At 42.6% G+C, this 16,906-nt stretch overlaps 1 protein-coding gene across 2 annotated transcripts in view; it reads left to right on the top strand.

The window, feature by feature from the left end:
- The window catches only part of CDK15 (cyclin dependent kinase 15), a 79,342-nt gene extending 65,496 nt beyond the window's left edge, over positions 1–13,846 (top strand). Inside the window, exons 12-13 of one of the 2 annotated variants that reach the window (XM_029932951.1) lie at positions 1,332–1,471; positions 13,755–13,846. In XM_029932951.1, the coding sequence (XP_029788811.1) occupies positions 1,332–1,471; positions 13,755–13,846 (232 nt within the window). Of the gene's footprint in view, positions 1–1,331; positions 1,472–13,736 lie in introns of both variants that reach the window. The other variant, XM_029932950.1, reaches the window with a different exon arrangement.
- Positions 13,847–16,906: the final 3,060 nt, after the last annotated feature.

Raw genomic sequence — 16,906 nt, 5'->3', positions numbered from 1 at the left:
GCCAGAACGTCCAGCATCAGTGCATCATGGCACCGGGAAAGGGAAGGGTATCCGTTTTTTGTGGCTTTAGGTTGGTATCTAAATTCAACATTAAATAAGCCCATCTATTTTTGCTTAATTAGAAATTTGCATGGCGATGCAACTTCATTCTGAATGTCAGACATTAGGCCTGTGGATAATTGCCTCCTGGGAGCTGCACAGTTGTCTGTCTTGTGGCTTTCCACTTGTAAACCTAACTGTGGGCTCTAGAGATGGGTGCACTTAAGTGATTGGCACTAGATTAGCAAAGACTTTCAAACATTCTAAGTAAATAAGAAAATTAAGACTCACAAGTCCTGCAGGCTCAGCCCCTGCTACCTTCCCAGCTTCATATCTACCCCCTCTCCCGCTCTGTCCCAGGCCAGTCAACTGGCCTTTCTTCCCTCCCTTAAACTCACTCTTCTGCCTCTCATCTTGGGGTCTGTGCGAACACCACCGATCTCAGCCTGCACTGCCTGCCCCTCCCCTGCCCTAACTCCTCAACTCTCAGCTCAAATGCTTCCTTCTCGGGGAAGCCTTCCCTGACCAGCTCTGACTCTAAGTCAGATATCTGGGCCCTTTCTTCACAGGTATTTATGCATCTCTATGATAATTTGGTCAGTATCTGACTCCTCCACCCGTCCAAGCTGCCAGAAGACAGAACCTTCTCTGTATCTTCCAGAGCTAACCACCTACTAGCGTATAGTACTTGCTCAACTAATAGATTTGCTCATCTCCAAATTTACAGTTCACCACAGATCAACTTGAGGATGTATCCTTACTGTAATTTGGGCACTTAGTTATCTCTCTTTCAATGGTCCATCTCAGCAGGGAACCAAGAGAGCTTCTTAAGTAATACCCTGGAAGCTGAGCCTCAGGAACACTGTAAATAAGGGTATATTCCACCCAAGGTTCACCTTCCAAAATTGCCTTTTTCTCCCTGTCCCCCAGGATTCACCCTCAGAACATATGTCCAATTGGGCTTTTCTGTTTGGTGGGCACTGTCCCTCATAGAAGCATCTTTAATTACATATTTCTGCTTTTATAATGATATTTCTGGGTCCTCCATGTATGTACATGTGGTACCCAGAGTCAGTGGAGAGGTGGAGGATGAATGAAAGCATATTGAGGATAGGTAAGAGCACCTGTGTGGGCATTATTTTTTTTGTCTCGCCATCAACTATACTAATCCCAGGACATTCTACCTGAAACACTCTTCTAGACTTCTCCTTTTCTCTCCTTTTCTTCTTTCCCCCTATATTTTTCAGAAGGAAGACCTCTGGAGAAACTATTTTTCTCTTCTACTTTTCCAGGTTGGGCAGGGCTCCTGAAGCTGAAGACCTGGCCTCCCAAATGCTGAAAGGCTTTCCTAGAGACCGAGTTTCAGCCCAGGAAGCACTGGTTCATGACTATTTCAGTGACCTGCCTTCTCAGCTGCACCAGCTTCCTGATGGTGAGCAAGGGAGCGTGTGTGTGTGTGTGTGTGTGTGTGTGTGTGTGTACATGCACACGTGTAAATCTCAGTGTTTAAGTATCTTCTCCAAGCACTGGAGAATCATAGAATTTGCAACCAGAAATGAGCTTAGAGATCAATTTGCCTGGAAGAAGCAAGAGGGAACCAAATCTTGCCTGAGTTTTCTATGAGATTCTCTAAAACTCAAAAGCACTGGTGGGTTGAAGTGACACAGACCTCCTTGTAATGATCCAAACATTTCACATATACACTCTTAGAAATTGGATGAGATGAAAGTTGCCTCTGAGTTGTTTGTTTTCCCTAGCATCTGCCAGGAGAAGCAAAACCAAAGTTTGTAACAACCCCCTTCTCTGTCCATAGAGAGTAAGATGATAGGTGACATGGAGATGTCACAAGAGGAGAGCTGGCCTGTCTCCATTGGTAATTTGATGCTGCCCAAGGAAGTGCTGGGGTGGGGCGTGGTGGGGAGGTCCTCCCAGGCCGGATGCCCACAGGGAAACACAAGTTAGCCTGAAACCAGCCTTGCTGCCTGGGCCTGAAGTCATCCTCCAAATCCGAAGTCTCCTGAGGGATCATGTGGCTGGAGCTCTCCTCATGTTTCTCGGAATGTGGCCAGGAAGGGCTAGGCAGAGGATGTGGGCAGTGTGGTCATGGCCTGGCTATTTGGGGGGGACCATGCTTAGGTAGGGTTTCTTTGGAAACATCCACCATTCAACTGAAAAAAAGTTTCAGAAGCCCTAAGCAGGAGAAAAGAAAGCTAATAAGAAAGGCATAGGGACGCAGACTGGGAAGAGGGCACTGGGAAAGCATGTAGGGTGACAATGAGGACAGAGGAAAAAACTGCTGCCCAAGGGGCTTAGACATACCATCCAGCCAAAGGCTTCAGGGTCTGCAAATGCAGCTCTACTGCATGTAGGACATTGTCCTGCCACAGCCCAGAGCGCATAGTTTGGGACTTCTTGAGGCATTTCATTATTAAAATGAGTTATTTAAGATCCCCAAAAATAATCATAATCATACAACTGTCTTACTTAACCCCACAGGAAGAGTTAGTCATCAGTATTTATTAAGTCGCCATTAAGTGTCAAGAACATATTAAGTGCTATAAAAAGTGAGAGAAGAAAGAGGCTTGTCCTTGACCTCAAGGATCCTACATCGTGGGAGGAAGAGGGTGAGGAAGAGGAAACAGGGCACCCTTGTACACATATTAGCACAAATCATATCTAAACAGTTCAAGGCTGTACATAATCAGCCACAGATGTTCTGAGGATATGTGTGTGCTAACGGCAATTCTTTGGAGGAACTAGAATAACTCACATGAGTTGGATTGAACTGGAGGTGAATCTGGGTTGGAATTTGGAAGGAGGGGAGGGACACTGGCACATGGGTGAAATGAAAGATGTTCCAGGCAACCTACAATTCTTAACCCCTTTCTGGTATCCTCACTCTGCACCCTTGTCTGCTCCCTACTCCCATCCTGATACACTGTCCTGGTCTGAACCCCTAGATCCCTCTTTAGCTTTCTTCTCTCAGGCCCGGGCTTTCTAACTACCACTTTGAGAAAATATCCACGTTCAGGGGTGTGCACATGCACACATACTCACACTCCTACACACTCACACTCCCTTCTCCCCACTTAAAGAAACTCCCTCATTGGTCCTCCTCCAGGATCTATTACTCTGTGTACTGAGAACCACTGGGGACTTCTACTAAATTTCCTGGACACAAGCTTTCACTTGATGAAGAGTAATTAGGAAGAAACAGTCATTGTCCAACTGATGTGTTGTTAGAAACTCGGATTTTGATTCTTCCTGGCTATCTGAAGCAAAGCCACCAACAGAGGGACTATGGTGTGTGTGTGTGTGTGTGTGTGTGTGTGTGTGTGTGTGTGTGTGTGTGTTAGCATGCACACCCATGTGCGGGTGTAAGAGAGAGACCCATCTGTATTCCTTCTCTGTTCACCCAGCTACAGAGCCCAAATCTACTTTGACACTCTTAGAAAAATGAAAAGATGGAATCTTGCAGGAGCCTGCCTGCACTGGGGGGGAGCCGAGGAGTGCTCACAGCAGGAGGGAAGTTGACTTTTCTTTATACATATAGGGGTTTTTCCATGCAGAGTTTAAATTATGCCTGATAAAAGGAGTTTCGTGGATGTTTCAGTTCTTTCAAATTCTCCTGGCTTCCTCCCAATTAAATGAGGTTTGTCAAAGCCACAGGGCTCTGCTGCTGCTGCCTCGGCCGACAAGCACTTCCTGCAGCGACATCTCGAATCCCCGAGGGAGAAGATGAAAGGGCCAGTGCCAAGAGACAGGGAAGGGGGGTAGGATTGGGTGTGTGTGTGTGTATGTGTGCATGCGGGAGGGGGTGCAGAAATAGGTTTAGAGACAGACCGACAGATAGATAGGACGCGGGAAAAGAAGAGAAAGCGAGGTGATCAGGAAAATAGGAAAGAAAAATAGAGGAGGAGAGAGAGCAGCTCGGGCCAGTCTCTGCACCTTGACAGCAGTGTCCTTACCGAGAGCACATCTACTAAGGGACGCACTCCCTGGGCCTGGCAGTGCCAGCCTACTTTTACATTGCCCATGGCAGTTAGCCTTTATTAAGAGCCTCCTTTGCAGACAGAGAGCACCAGACAGTTATCACGGTTCCCAACCTGTGGGGACACAGAACCTCCGTCTCTGTGGTGGGCTGCCCCAGGCATAAGAATTGTGCAAAAATAAGACATGCTCTTGTGAGTGGTTTGTAAAGAGAGTTTCCCTGCCATAATTATGCAAGAAATTTTGCTCTCTGGTGGCATTTCAGTATGAAATCATTTAGGAGCTTATATTTATATCATTTTATTATTCTGGTTTTATTCTGGTTGCAGGATAACAAAGTTGTCACTTTAAAATATATTCGGTTTCCCCTTTGATCTGGGATATGCCAGCTCTTATTGTCTGCCCTCTGAAGAAGACAATTTGAGCATGAAACCTGTGGCTGAGAAATATATGAAGCATGGAGGGACAGCCTAGACCCCAGGGGAAGAGCGACAGAGAAGCTCCCCACAATGTGCGAGAACCGTTCCCATCTATCCATGTCTATTTCCCCAAAACTGAGACGTCCCATACAATACTTTCTCTGGGTCCTGGCAGTAAGCTTATAGCCAGAGAAAAGCAGGGGGTTACTTGCCATGAAATTCAGGGTTTCCAAGATGTGTTCCCTTTTGGAGCACACTCTTAAGAGGAGAAGCGTGCATATTAGAATGGCAAGCATGTGGGAACTTCTGGCAAGCGCTGACATTTTCCCTTATTGACTCTTGAACACCTGAAGAAACATTTGTTGATGGGGAAATTATTGGGAGTCTCTCTCAAAACACACCCAACAGCAAGCTAATTGCTTTTGCAGATGGCCGGGGAGATGCTCTCCGCTCTCAGTCACCGGCTCACGGCCACAGTTGCGGTCCTCGAGGCTGAGCCAGCAGTGCAGAGTGTCAGCTGGGGCAGCGGGGACCTAAAATTAGGTCCTTGGCAACTCTCTAATCTTAGCTGCAGGTTCAGCTTCTTCGTTTAATTCCCTTTGCCCTCAGCATGAACTTGGGCTCTGGGAAAGGAACACTGTTTAATGATTTGGGGGTGGGGGGAGTAGAAAATCATTAAGCTGCCCTTTCTAGAAACTGGCTCCACTCCGTTCTTGCAGGGAGCCTTCCAAATGTTACCCTTGGAAAGTTAAGACTGATTTTGGAAGCTAGCCATTTTGAACCACAGACACTGATCCACAAAGTTGTTTTTTTTTTTAATCTGGGGCAGTAAATGCCACGTGATTTAAGAGTCTGGTCCTTAAGCCTGGGTCCTTGATCGTCAGGACATCAAAGGCTGTCTCTCTCTGTGGGTTGGTCCCATTTTGCTTTCCAAATCCCAGACTTGAGTCTCTCTCATTCCTTCCTGGACTAAATCCCTCTTCTCCTTTAAAACAGGTTTCAGCATCTTAGAAAAAAAAAATCCTGAAACTTGAAAGCTTACAATTGTTTCACAAGTAATTTCTGCAAAAACAGCTTACCAGGGTCTTTTTCCTCAAATGCTTTCTTACTCTGCAGGCATGCAGAAGGCAAGGCATTTCCCCTCCCGCACATCCCACCACCTAGTGTCTCCGCTGCCTATCTATATTGCCGCATTAGAATCTGAGTAATTTCTTGGTTTGCTCCAACAAAAGAATTTCAGGCCTTCTTTTAATATCATCTCTTTAATATATTTGAAGATCCCTTGATATCACTTTCCAAAGTGATATCACTTTTGTAGGCTGAGTGGCTTTGACTTCCCTTCTCCCCAGTATAGACTCAGCCTCCCTCACTCTTCAGTCATTCTGTTTCATTATTCTGTTCTGAACCTGCTCGGATTACTTTGCTGATCTCTGAGGCTATGGACCCACTGTAGACTCAGATTTCTACCATAGTGGGAGAATTATGTTCCAGTTCATTCATTAAAGATTTACTGAGGGTCATTAGTGTGAAACTGAGTGATACAAAAATGAATTAGTCATGGAGTCTGTCCTCAAAGAGCTTATAGTCCTTAAGGAAATGAGACAATTACATAAACACCCACAGATCTAGTGCTAGGTGCTCTGGTGTTCAAAGGAGGTAAGATTCACTTCAGCGGTGAGGCCCCTGAATGGCTTTGTGGGTGGGCCTTCAAAGACGAGGGGTCTGGATGGCTGAGGAGGAATGACATGCAGCGAGAAGAATGTCACCCTCCCCTTAACACCATCTAACGTCACAGTGAAGTTGTCCTCTTTTTAATAACAGTGGCACAATCCTGACTCGTAAGCCATCGTGGATTTTACTCTTTACTGTATGACTTATTGCAATAATTTAAACATTCTCTCTCTCTTTTTTTTAAGTAAAAAACCCCCAGTGTGGGGCTTAAACTCATGACCCCAAAACCAAGAGTCACATGCTTCACCAACTGAGCCAGCCAGGTGCCCCAATTTAAACATTCTTTAACATGTACTAATAAAATTTAGTTTCATTCTTTATCTGCCAATTTGAAATCCATTTCGTTCTTGCTTTTATTATCTAGTCTATTCAAAATTTAACCAGAATATTTTGTCATTCTAGAGGCCAGTTCTCAGGGGTGGGAGGGGGGGGACGCAGATTCTGAGCCAGGTCCCTCTTTTCTGCCTGCAGAAGTTTGTAACCTAACTGAGACCACCTTCTCCAACCTTTCAAATCCTCCATTATTTGATTTGTAGGCAGAAGCAAACAAGAAAGTAAGATGTATCCTCCAAAACACGCTTCCTTACCTTCTATGCTCAGAGCTGTCCTCAAGAGATTCCAGTACATGAGAAGAGATGCTGGAAAGAGAGGGAAAAGTTCGAGACTCTTGGAGTGGGAAAGGATCTCAGAGACTTGCTATTCCATATCTTCATTATACAGATTGAGTCCCTGACTCTCTGGGAAGAATAGTGGCTGCCATTTATTGGGCATCCAGGTGCTTTACACAAATTCTCATTCAATTTTTAGTTATTATCATTAGATTACATATTAGAAAATCGGGACTGAGAGAGGCTAAGGAAATTGCTCAAAGTCATGCATCTAGTAAGTGAGAGAGCCGGGGTCTGACTTCAGGTTAGATTCTTAAGCCACTCTTCCCGCTACTCATTGCTGCTTGCTAAAGATCGATGGGAACTTAGTAGCAAAATGAGGATTAGAACCAAGGTCATGACTCCCAGCCTTGTGACATTTCCATTGTATTATGCTCTATGTTTATTTTAGAGCCCCCCCCTGCCCCGGAAAGATTCCACTTGTCCCGGGTAGCATATTTAGTATCTCACAATTAAGAAGGTTCGATTTGGTTTAATAGAGATATCCCTCACCTCTTCCTTAATCCTCAATGTTATTTTGTCTTAGTTTCTGTTCCTTTTTTCTTTTCTTTTCTTTCTTTTTTTGTTTTTGTTTTTGTTTTTGTTTGCTTTGTAATCCACAGTCACCCTTGGGTTTTAAGTTTGTTTTTTGTTTTTTGTTTTTTTTTTTTTGAGACCGAGCACACATGTGCACGAGGGGGAGGGACAGACAGAGAGGAAAGGAGGAAATCTTAAGCAGGCTCCACGCCCAGTGCAGAGCCGCCTTTGGACTCAGTCTCACAACCATGAGAGCATGACCTAAGCTGAAATTAAGAGTCTGACACTTCACTAACTGAACACCCAGATGATCTGGGTTTTAAGATTTGTTAATCAACGTTGGGTTTTTTTTGTTTGTTTTACTATAAGTCATTCCATTTTATAAAGTAATTTCAGGAATCCAACCAAAAAATGGGCAAAGGCATAAAATAGCAATTCACATAAGGAAAACAAAAAAAGCATACCAACACATGGAATAAAAAGCCTTACCAGTGATTAAATAAAGACAAATAACTGTTAAAGTAGCTATTTTTTTCCTCAACCTAATGACTCCCAGTGTTAGTGAGATTGTGGAAAAATGATATTCTGCTGGTGGTGCTGTAAGTTGGAGCAACCTTTGCAAAGCATTATGGCACACTTATCGGGAGCCATAAAAATGGTCCCAACCTTCAACCCTACACCTTAGTTTCTGGAAATTATTCAAAGAAACAATTGAACCGAAAAAAAAAAGAAAGGAAGGAAGAAAAAACAACCCTAGATGCATAAAAGTTCATTGCAGTGTTATCTATAATTTTATCTTAAAAAGTATAAAATAAAAAGAAAAGAAACAGTCTAAATATCCAACACTAGAAAACAGATTGGATAATGTTATATTGATTCAGCATATAGTACTAGGTAATCATTTAAAAAAATGTTTTAACGTTTTTATTTATTATTGAGAGAGAGAGAGCATGAGCATGGGAGGGACAGAGAGAGGGGGAGACACGGTATCTGAAGTGCTGACAGCCCAGAGCCTGATGTGGGGCTCGAACTCATGGACCGTGAGATCATGACCTTAGCGAAGTTGGACGCTTAACCAACCAAGCCACCCAGGCGCCCCTCTATGTAACTATTTAAAATAATTCACAGGAAGGGCACCTGAGCCCACATGACCTTTGATCTCAGGGTTCTGAGTCTAAGCCCCCTGTGGGGCATGAAGCCAACTTAAAAAAAAAGAAAAAGAAATTTGCAGGATGTTAGGTAACATGGAAATGTTTATGCTATTATGATGTGAGCTAAAAGAAAGTAGGATACAAAATTACATATTTTAATGTGCCTGTGAACATGTATTATGCATATCAATAAAACTGAAAGGTAGAGTACAAGAATAGAAATGTTCTTCCTAGTTTAAGGGGGATTGTGGGTAACTTTTTTCCTTTTTCAAAGTTTTCTTTAATGTTGATGTTGTATTGCCTTTATTGTTTAAAAGAATGAGGTAAGGCAAATGGTACTGGGAGTCCCAGCTCCTGAGTAAGCGTTAAAGGGCCCTTTTTTCCAACGTAGCATGTGTTATTGGCCCTCATAAACCTCAATTTCTCAGTCTGCACAATGGGTTAACATTAGTTTCCTTTACCCCAGATCGACAGAATGTTTATTTTATAAAGCTTTTAACTCACGGAATGCAAGGGTTCATATAAATGTGGTCCTAGGAGAATGAGAGGTGGGAGGGAGAGGAAAAGATAAATAGGCACTTATTAATTTTAAAAGGAAAGATCATCCGCTTTAATCGGAAATGCATGTGTGCTGTGCCCCCAGTCAGAGCTTTAAGTGTATTCCATGTTAGTTAGCAACTTCAGCTTAAAGTAGTACTGGGTGATCCTTTGCGCTTTGAAGATATGAAGCCTATATACATACACATGAGCTAAAATTACCGCATAGTCACGAGGCTGTGTGCACTCTGAATAATTAAATGCACTAAGCAACTCCAGCTGATGGATTGACAATGTGTAAGAGCAGTGCAAAAAACCACGTGACAGGGAAATTACAAGACATTTTGAAATGATGGTTTAATTTCCAAGCTTTCTTTTCAGCTCATGCTTTCTCTTTTAGCCATTACAGGCAAGTAAAAGAGATTTGATTATCTTGTTTCCTGTGAGAGGTTACTTAGCTCCTCAATCCCATTAAGTCACTTTCTGCACTCCAGTGCGCCCAGCCTTCACCAGGTTATCAGCCCAGGAAGAGTAAATGGAGACACCAGGATCAGATTTCTAAAGGAAGGAAAGTTAAAGCAAAGTTTGAAAGGGGTGACAGCCAACAGCCAGGAGCTTAGGAACTCAATTAGACTGAAAGACAACTATCTCATTATCTCGTTCCGAAATGATCTAAATACATAAGAATCTAAAAGTTTTAAATAAACTTGTCCTACTGACTGTCTAGATGACTGAATTTTCCTTCTCAAAAAATTTTAAACACCCACTTTCGTATTTATTTATTCTAAGTGCGAAGCAGCTGTGATAATTATGCTGTCAGATTCGGTAAGCTAATGAGGAGTCAGTAGAATGGAAGGTTTTGCATCTGTGAGATTGCTGCATAACTGCTCTGCTGCTTTTTTCCTTCTCTCTTTCTTTCTCTCTTCCTCTTTCTCCCCCCTTGCTTTTGTTTTCTTTTTCTATGAGTCGGGAAGGAGAGTCAGGCAGTCCATGGCCAAATTGGAATCCCTTTGATTAACTGGTTGTTTTCTCAACACTGTTCCACCAGAGAATTTCTCTCTCTCTCCCTCTCTCCCTTTTCTCCCAATTCCCTTCTTTCTCTCTGCTCTGCTTTCTTCCCCTTCTTTTTTTTTCATATAAATATGTTTCTTATTTTTTATGGGATTTTTTTGAGGGGGGAGGGGCAGAGAGAAAGGGAGAAGGGATCCTAGCAGGCTCTATGCTGACAGCAGAGAGTCCTATGCAGGGCTTGAACTTATAAACCTATTTGATCATGACCTGAGCCGATGCTCAACCGACTGAGCCACCCAGGCTCTATCCTTCCCTTCTGTCTTCCTCTTTCACTTTGCTTCTGATTCTTCCTTCATCTTCTTCTCCCTTCCTTTGGCCTCCCCCCACCCTTTCCCCTCTCTTCTCCTCCCTCTCTTTTTTTTTCCCTTTCCCTCTCTCCCCTCCTCCCTCCTTCCTGGCTTTTGAGGTGCTGCTGCTTTTGAAGAGCAAGGAAGCCTGAGAGAAATCTCCGTGCCTCTCTCCCTAAGGCAAGGGGACACTTCTCTCTGAGGGAAATTCCCAAAGTGGTTTGGGTTTGCATTGATTTGAGAATCATCTGTGAAGTGTACACACTGTTTATTTTAGCTATTTGTTTATGCTAGGACATGAGCTAGGAAAAAAGTAGAATACAAAATTATGTATTATAATGTACCTGTGAAAATGTATTCTGTGTACCAACCAAACTTGATGCCTCCCCTTTATAGCCTAGCAAATGTGTAATTCCAAACCCAAGGACCCAAGGCCACAGACTACTCATGACATCGAAGGCAGATGTCTAGGCCAAGTGAGGCAGAGACAGACAGCCCTGCAAATTCACTTCTTCTCTTTGGGTGGGAGCAGCCTCCAGCAAACAATATGATTAAGGCATCTTATGCTTTTGATGTGCCAAAGCTAGAAGCTTCTCTTCTTGTTAAATTGTGGAATATTTTTTTCTTATAGTTTATGTATTTATTTTGAGAGAGAGAGATTGAGAGAGAGAATGAGCATGAGTAGAGGAGGGGCAGAGAGAGTGGGGGACAGAGGACCCAAAGCAGGGTCAGGGCTGACAGCAGAAAGCCCAATGTGGGGCTCGAACTCACAAACAGTGAAATGATCTAACCAGAAGTCGGATGCTTAATTGACTGAGCCACCCAGGTGGCCCACACTGTGCAATATTTAGAGCAACCCAGGTTTGCATAGATTGTGAGTCTAGGAAAAGTAATGCCCAATGAAAGGATGTCCTGAGTAGGTTAGTGGATGTGTTTTGGTGACAATGTGGTTATTGCCTCTGGCTATTTTTCCCAGACAATATCTATCCTGATGGATTTAATAACTAATTATTAAAAATATATTGTGTTCTGCTTCCATAACAGATTGCCACAAACTTAGTAGCCTTGTAACAATAAATGGTTATTATCTTATAGTTCTGTGTGTCAGAAATCTTATAAGGGATTTGCTGGCCTAAAATCACAGTATGAGCATGGCTGTAATTCCTTCTTCTAGGCTCTGTAGGAGACTCCATTTCCTTGCTTTTCCATCTTCTAGAGATTGCCCACATTCCTCAGTTCATGTCCTCTTTCCTCCATCCTCAAAGCCAGCAACACACAACTCTGGGGCCATTCTTGCACAGTCATGTCTCCCTGTACACTATCAGAGAAGGTTTTCTGCTTTTAAAAATATTCTAGGATATCCTTACTAGAAAATATAGGATGTTCTCCCCATCTCAGGATGCTTATAGGTGAGATCTTCAAAGTCCCATTTTTGTTGTAAATAACATATTGACTGGTTTCAGGGATCAGGACATGAACATTTTGGAAGACAAGAGGGTATTATTCTGCTACTACATCAGACATGTGTTTTGAAAATATTTTTTTAATTTTTTTTATGTTTTATTATTGAGACATAGAGAAACAGAGCATGAGTGGGGAAGGGTCAGAGAGAGAGAGAGACACAGAATCCGAAGCAGGTTCCAGGCTCTGAGCTAGCTGTCAGCACAGAGCCTGATGTGGGGCTAGAACCCATGAACCGTGAGATTGTGACCTGAGCCAAAGTCGGCTGCTTAACCAACTGAGCCACCCAGGCATCCCTTGAAAATATTTTCTAACTGATGGTTTGTCTTTCATTCTCTTAACATTTTAACAGTATCTTCCACAGAGTTTTTTTACTTTTATAATGAGGCATTCCCAGCTAAGCCTAGTCTTCTAGTTATTCCTTTCAGTTTTCTAGAATTTGGCAAATCTTTTTTTTTTTAAGATTCTTTTTTTATGCCTTTATTTTATTTTGAGAGACAGAGACAGAGAGCAAGTGGGGAAGGGGCAGAGAGAGAGAGGGAGACACAGAATCTGAAGCAGGCTCCAGGCTCTGAGCTGTCAGCCCAAAGCCCAATGTGGGGCTCAAACCCACAGACTGTGAGATCCTGACCTGAACAGAAGTTGGATGCTTAACTGACTGAGCCACCCAAGTGCCCCTAGTAAATTTTTTTTAAGTCCTTCACACCAGCCCATCCATAGCACATATCAATGAGTGACCTCAGTTGATGCCACATGGAGTGGGAGCATTGCCCAGCACAAGCTTTATCCATTCCTTGCCCCACAAGATCATGAGTATAATAAAGTGATTATACTTTAAAAAAACAAAAAATAAAAATATATTGTGTATCAAGAACCCAAGATGTTTTGCATATGTTATCTCCTTTAAACTTTTAGCAACTGCCAGGAAGTTATATCACCCCCACTTTGCAGATGAGTGCCTTAAAATGTTTACTTTGGAAGAACTTGACCTATAACTTTAGTGTAATAAGTACCCAGAAACAACACATACTTAACAAACACAGGCATTTATAAAAATGCAAACTTCCAGCATACTAAACTAACCCAATACATAAATCAAATGGCAAAGTGTGTGTGTGTATACATTATATATAATTTATAATTTAGATAAAATAGATTGCCTGATGTAACGAATGCACTAGGATGTAAACTTTCCAAAACACATCTAGCCCTGGCATGATGCTCATTGCCCACCATCACTGGGAATCTTATCCAGACTCCTTGGCTTGATATGACGCCCTTCACCATCTGGGTCCAACTCATTTTTCCAACTTTATCTACTAGTCTGTCTTGCTCTAATTGCTCCAGGTTACTTTGCAGTTTTCTCAAACACTTTCCTGCCTCCCTGCCTTTGCTCATGCAGACCCCCAGCCAGAAACAGCTTCCCTGAAATTCCTTACCTGTGGACAGTACTTCCCTCACGGCCCAAGTGTGCTCGTCCATGCCTTGCCCGTGCCCCCTGGGAGATGGAGGAGAGCGGCTGTCATAATTCTTTGTTTACGCCTCACTTTCAGCCATTGTTTGTCAGTGTGTGTCTGTCCCCGGTTTTATTCCTGTTTTTGGGTCTTCAATACCTAGCATAACACCTTACCCAAGTGTTCATTTGGTAAATATATGTTGAATTGAATCAAATAAGAGGCATTTGACAACTATTATTAGATTCAGTAAAGCAAGTTATCCATGAGTCGGTATAAATTATTGGTGGGTAAGCCTGCCTCATGTTTTGATGTCTCTTCAGGTGACAAATATTACAACAGACATAATAAATACACCACGAAAGATTCCAGGAAATAATATGTTGGTGCTTTTCTCTTTTCCTCCTTACAGAGGAGTCTTTGTTTACAGTTTCAGGAGTGAGACTAAAGCCAGAAATGTGTGACCTTTTGGTCTCCTACCGGAAAGGTCACCTTCCAGCCCAGGGTAGCAAATGCTGGTGAAAAGAGAGGGCGGCATCACCAACATCCTTTCAGGTAAGTGATCCCAACAGTGAGCCTCCTTATGGGCGGGACTGAACATTCATCACTGCCAGGTGGAGAGGACACTGTTCACAGGTTCAGAGCACTACTGTTCTGTGCCTGACTCTTTCTTCCCACTCTAGGGACAGGTGGCCTAACCCCTTCTGGGCACAGTGGATCACAGAGAGGATGATAATGTGCATCTCCTGTCTCTCTCACTCCCAGAAGAATAGTAAGACTCCCAAGACAAAACTGACAAGTCATTATAAGGCCTTAACTGACACATGTGGAATAAAGAAAGTATGACACTGTCATGTCGCATTCTCTCAACCATAAAGTTTTCTTCATCAACTGATAGGACAAAATCAGAGGTTGAAAACCATCCCATTGGCTCAAGACTCAGGAGCATCCTGGGATATAGGACATTCAATGCTAAAATTGGAATAGCCCTGGGTAAACCAGGATAATTGGTCAGTATAGTGGTAGAAGTTACTACCTGGCCTGCCCCCAAATGCCAGAGAAGACCTGGTTCAGGGCCTGGCCCCGCCCAGGTGATGATTTTAGATGCCTGTGGGAGCCATCCCTGCCCCAGGCCTCTTAGGCCACGTCTTCTGCACAGTTGGTCACAGGGAGTTCTCTTATTCAGGGTGAGTTCTAGGAACAAGATCCTGATCAGGAGCCATCCACAATGTCTCAGACACAGCTACTCTCTTCAGTCAACTCAGGGTAGCCCAGCCTCTCAAGGCAAACTTGAGGAGGAAGGGCACTGTGGAGAATTTTTCTGACATTACCATACCCTAAAAGGAGTTCTGCTCGTAGGCCCAGAAAGCCAGGTGGGACAACTGCAAAGGCCACCGTAGTAGAGACACCCCTAGATGTGACCAGAGCACTTCCCATACTGGGCCTTCCACAGTGAGTAGGGGGGACAATAGTCCAGATAGAGCGATCAAGGTGGAGCCCATTCACAAAGTCATCCAGCCACCTGGCCCTTTAGGTGACCCTGGCTATTTCCCAAGCCATAAGCATTAGACTATGGTTTGACCACCCATTTGGAAACCACGGCTTGGCCATGCTTCCTGACAGAACGTGCAGGGCCTAGATGGTAACCACTGGCATGCTCCCCACACCCCTGCTGACTCCTGTCATTCACAGAACAGGATTCAGCTCTTTGCCACTTTCTTTTGGATCTCTCTTTGGCTGTTGGTATTTAAAGACATGTAAAGATGTTTGCCTCCTGGATTTTCTAAGATCATTGTATTTAGGAATTTGGAAAGATCAGGGCACCTGGTGGCTCTGTTGGTTAAGCATCCAACTTTAGCTCAGGTCATAATCTCATGGTTCACAAGTTCAAGCCCTACATCCGGCTCTGTGCTGACAGCGCAAAGGCTAGAGCCTGCTTCAAATACTGTGTCTCCCTCTTTCTCTCTCTCTCTCTCTCTCTCCCCCTCCCACACTCACACTCGCTCTCTCGCTCTCTCTCTCAAAAATAAACAAACATTTACTCCAAATAAAAATTTGGAAAGATCAGGAAAATTTAGAATTATAGCTGTTCCTCAGAACATTTTATAAAATACCCAAGTTTGTATTTTGACAGTATAGAATTGAAATTACAATAGGTAACACAATAATATGGTATTTTCCCAAGCACAATATTTTCTAAAGTAGAGATTTTGCTGTACAATTACATCATTTTAAACCCTCTAGTTATGAGAATAGGATATACTTTAACTACTATAAAATAAAGGATTTGCCCTTCATAAAATTATCAAAGACATTGATAGAAATGGTCTCACATGGTGGTATTCCGTAAGCATTACTATTACTTCTGTTATTGTTATTTTATTTTACAAGCAGCCTGAAGGTAGAGAGATAACCCTGCCTCTCTGATCTTCAATGACTTTCCACAAAGGATTGTTACCTGTAGATATAAAATGGTCACAATAGAAAGTCAATTAAATGCAGCATGTTGAACTTAGTGCCTGTGCCAGCAGTTGAGAGAGGGAGGAGGCAGATTTAGCCTCAATTGGAGTAATCTCGTGATATCCCTAGGCCCTTGGTATTAATGTAAGGAGATAAAACCGTAGGAGATGAACCACAATAGAGAAAATCTAGAGCAATTAAACTGTTTAATAAATGGCTTGGGATCAGCAAAATCTGGGTGTGCTGGAGTTAAACCAACTAAAGGTAATCACATGGACACTTGGGGCCTGTAAATCTTTTCCACTAAATTGAATTTATGTTAAAATATTCACTTTTCAGAAGATCCAAAATGTAAATTGGGATATTAGGACTTGTAACTGGCAGCAATGCCTCAAAATTAAAACCCTTATCCTCAAAATGTCAGTTTCAGGAATGGGGGAAAAAAAGGTATACTGATGTCTACAATAGAGAAATAGAGGGGAGCTAAAATTTACTGGGTATATTACTGTGTGCCATGCACTTTACACATTTTATTTCCAAGCTTGGCAGGTTTTGAATAATGGGGTATGGTATGTCTAGAGATAGATTTTTATTATTTTTAAAGTTTTTTTAGTTCTTATTACCAGGGGTAAGATAATGTCTCTGTTATAATTTACTATTATCTTTTCTATCAACATATGGAATTCCATTAATAACTTTGCATTAATGTTTAACACATTTTCCTTTCTCAATCTGACTCATATCTTTTGGGTTTGTTTATTCTTCATTCACTTTCAGGCCACATTACCACTGTTTCAGTTTTAATTTGCTTTGCCTTATTAAGAAGCTTCAAACCTAACTCCACCATGGACCAGGTTTTCATATGGTCACCTGTGATCTGGAATATTGTAAATATGATGTCCAAGGCAATGGACATGATACTTGAAGAAAAAGCAATGAATTGGTTATTGCTCTTGTCATACACCTAGAATTTAACAGTGATTACCTCAAAAATTAGACAGACTGAAAGAGTCTAAGAAGAGGATTTCTGAAAATTTTCATCTGTTTTGTTATTTGATAAAGAGATCTCTAGACCAGAAGGACTACAGGACAGATGAAAGGCTAACAATTAAAAGAATCTGG

The sequence above is a fragment of the Suricata suricatta genome, chromosome 3 (assembly GCF_006229205.1).
Source record: "Suricata suricatta isolate VVHF042 chromosome 3, meerkat_22Aug2017_6uvM2_HiC, whole genome shotgun sequence".
NCBI lineage: Eukaryota > Metazoa > Chordata > Mammalia > Carnivora > Herpestidae > Suricata > Suricata suricatta.
This window is presented reverse-complemented; position numbering and strand designations above follow the sequence as displayed.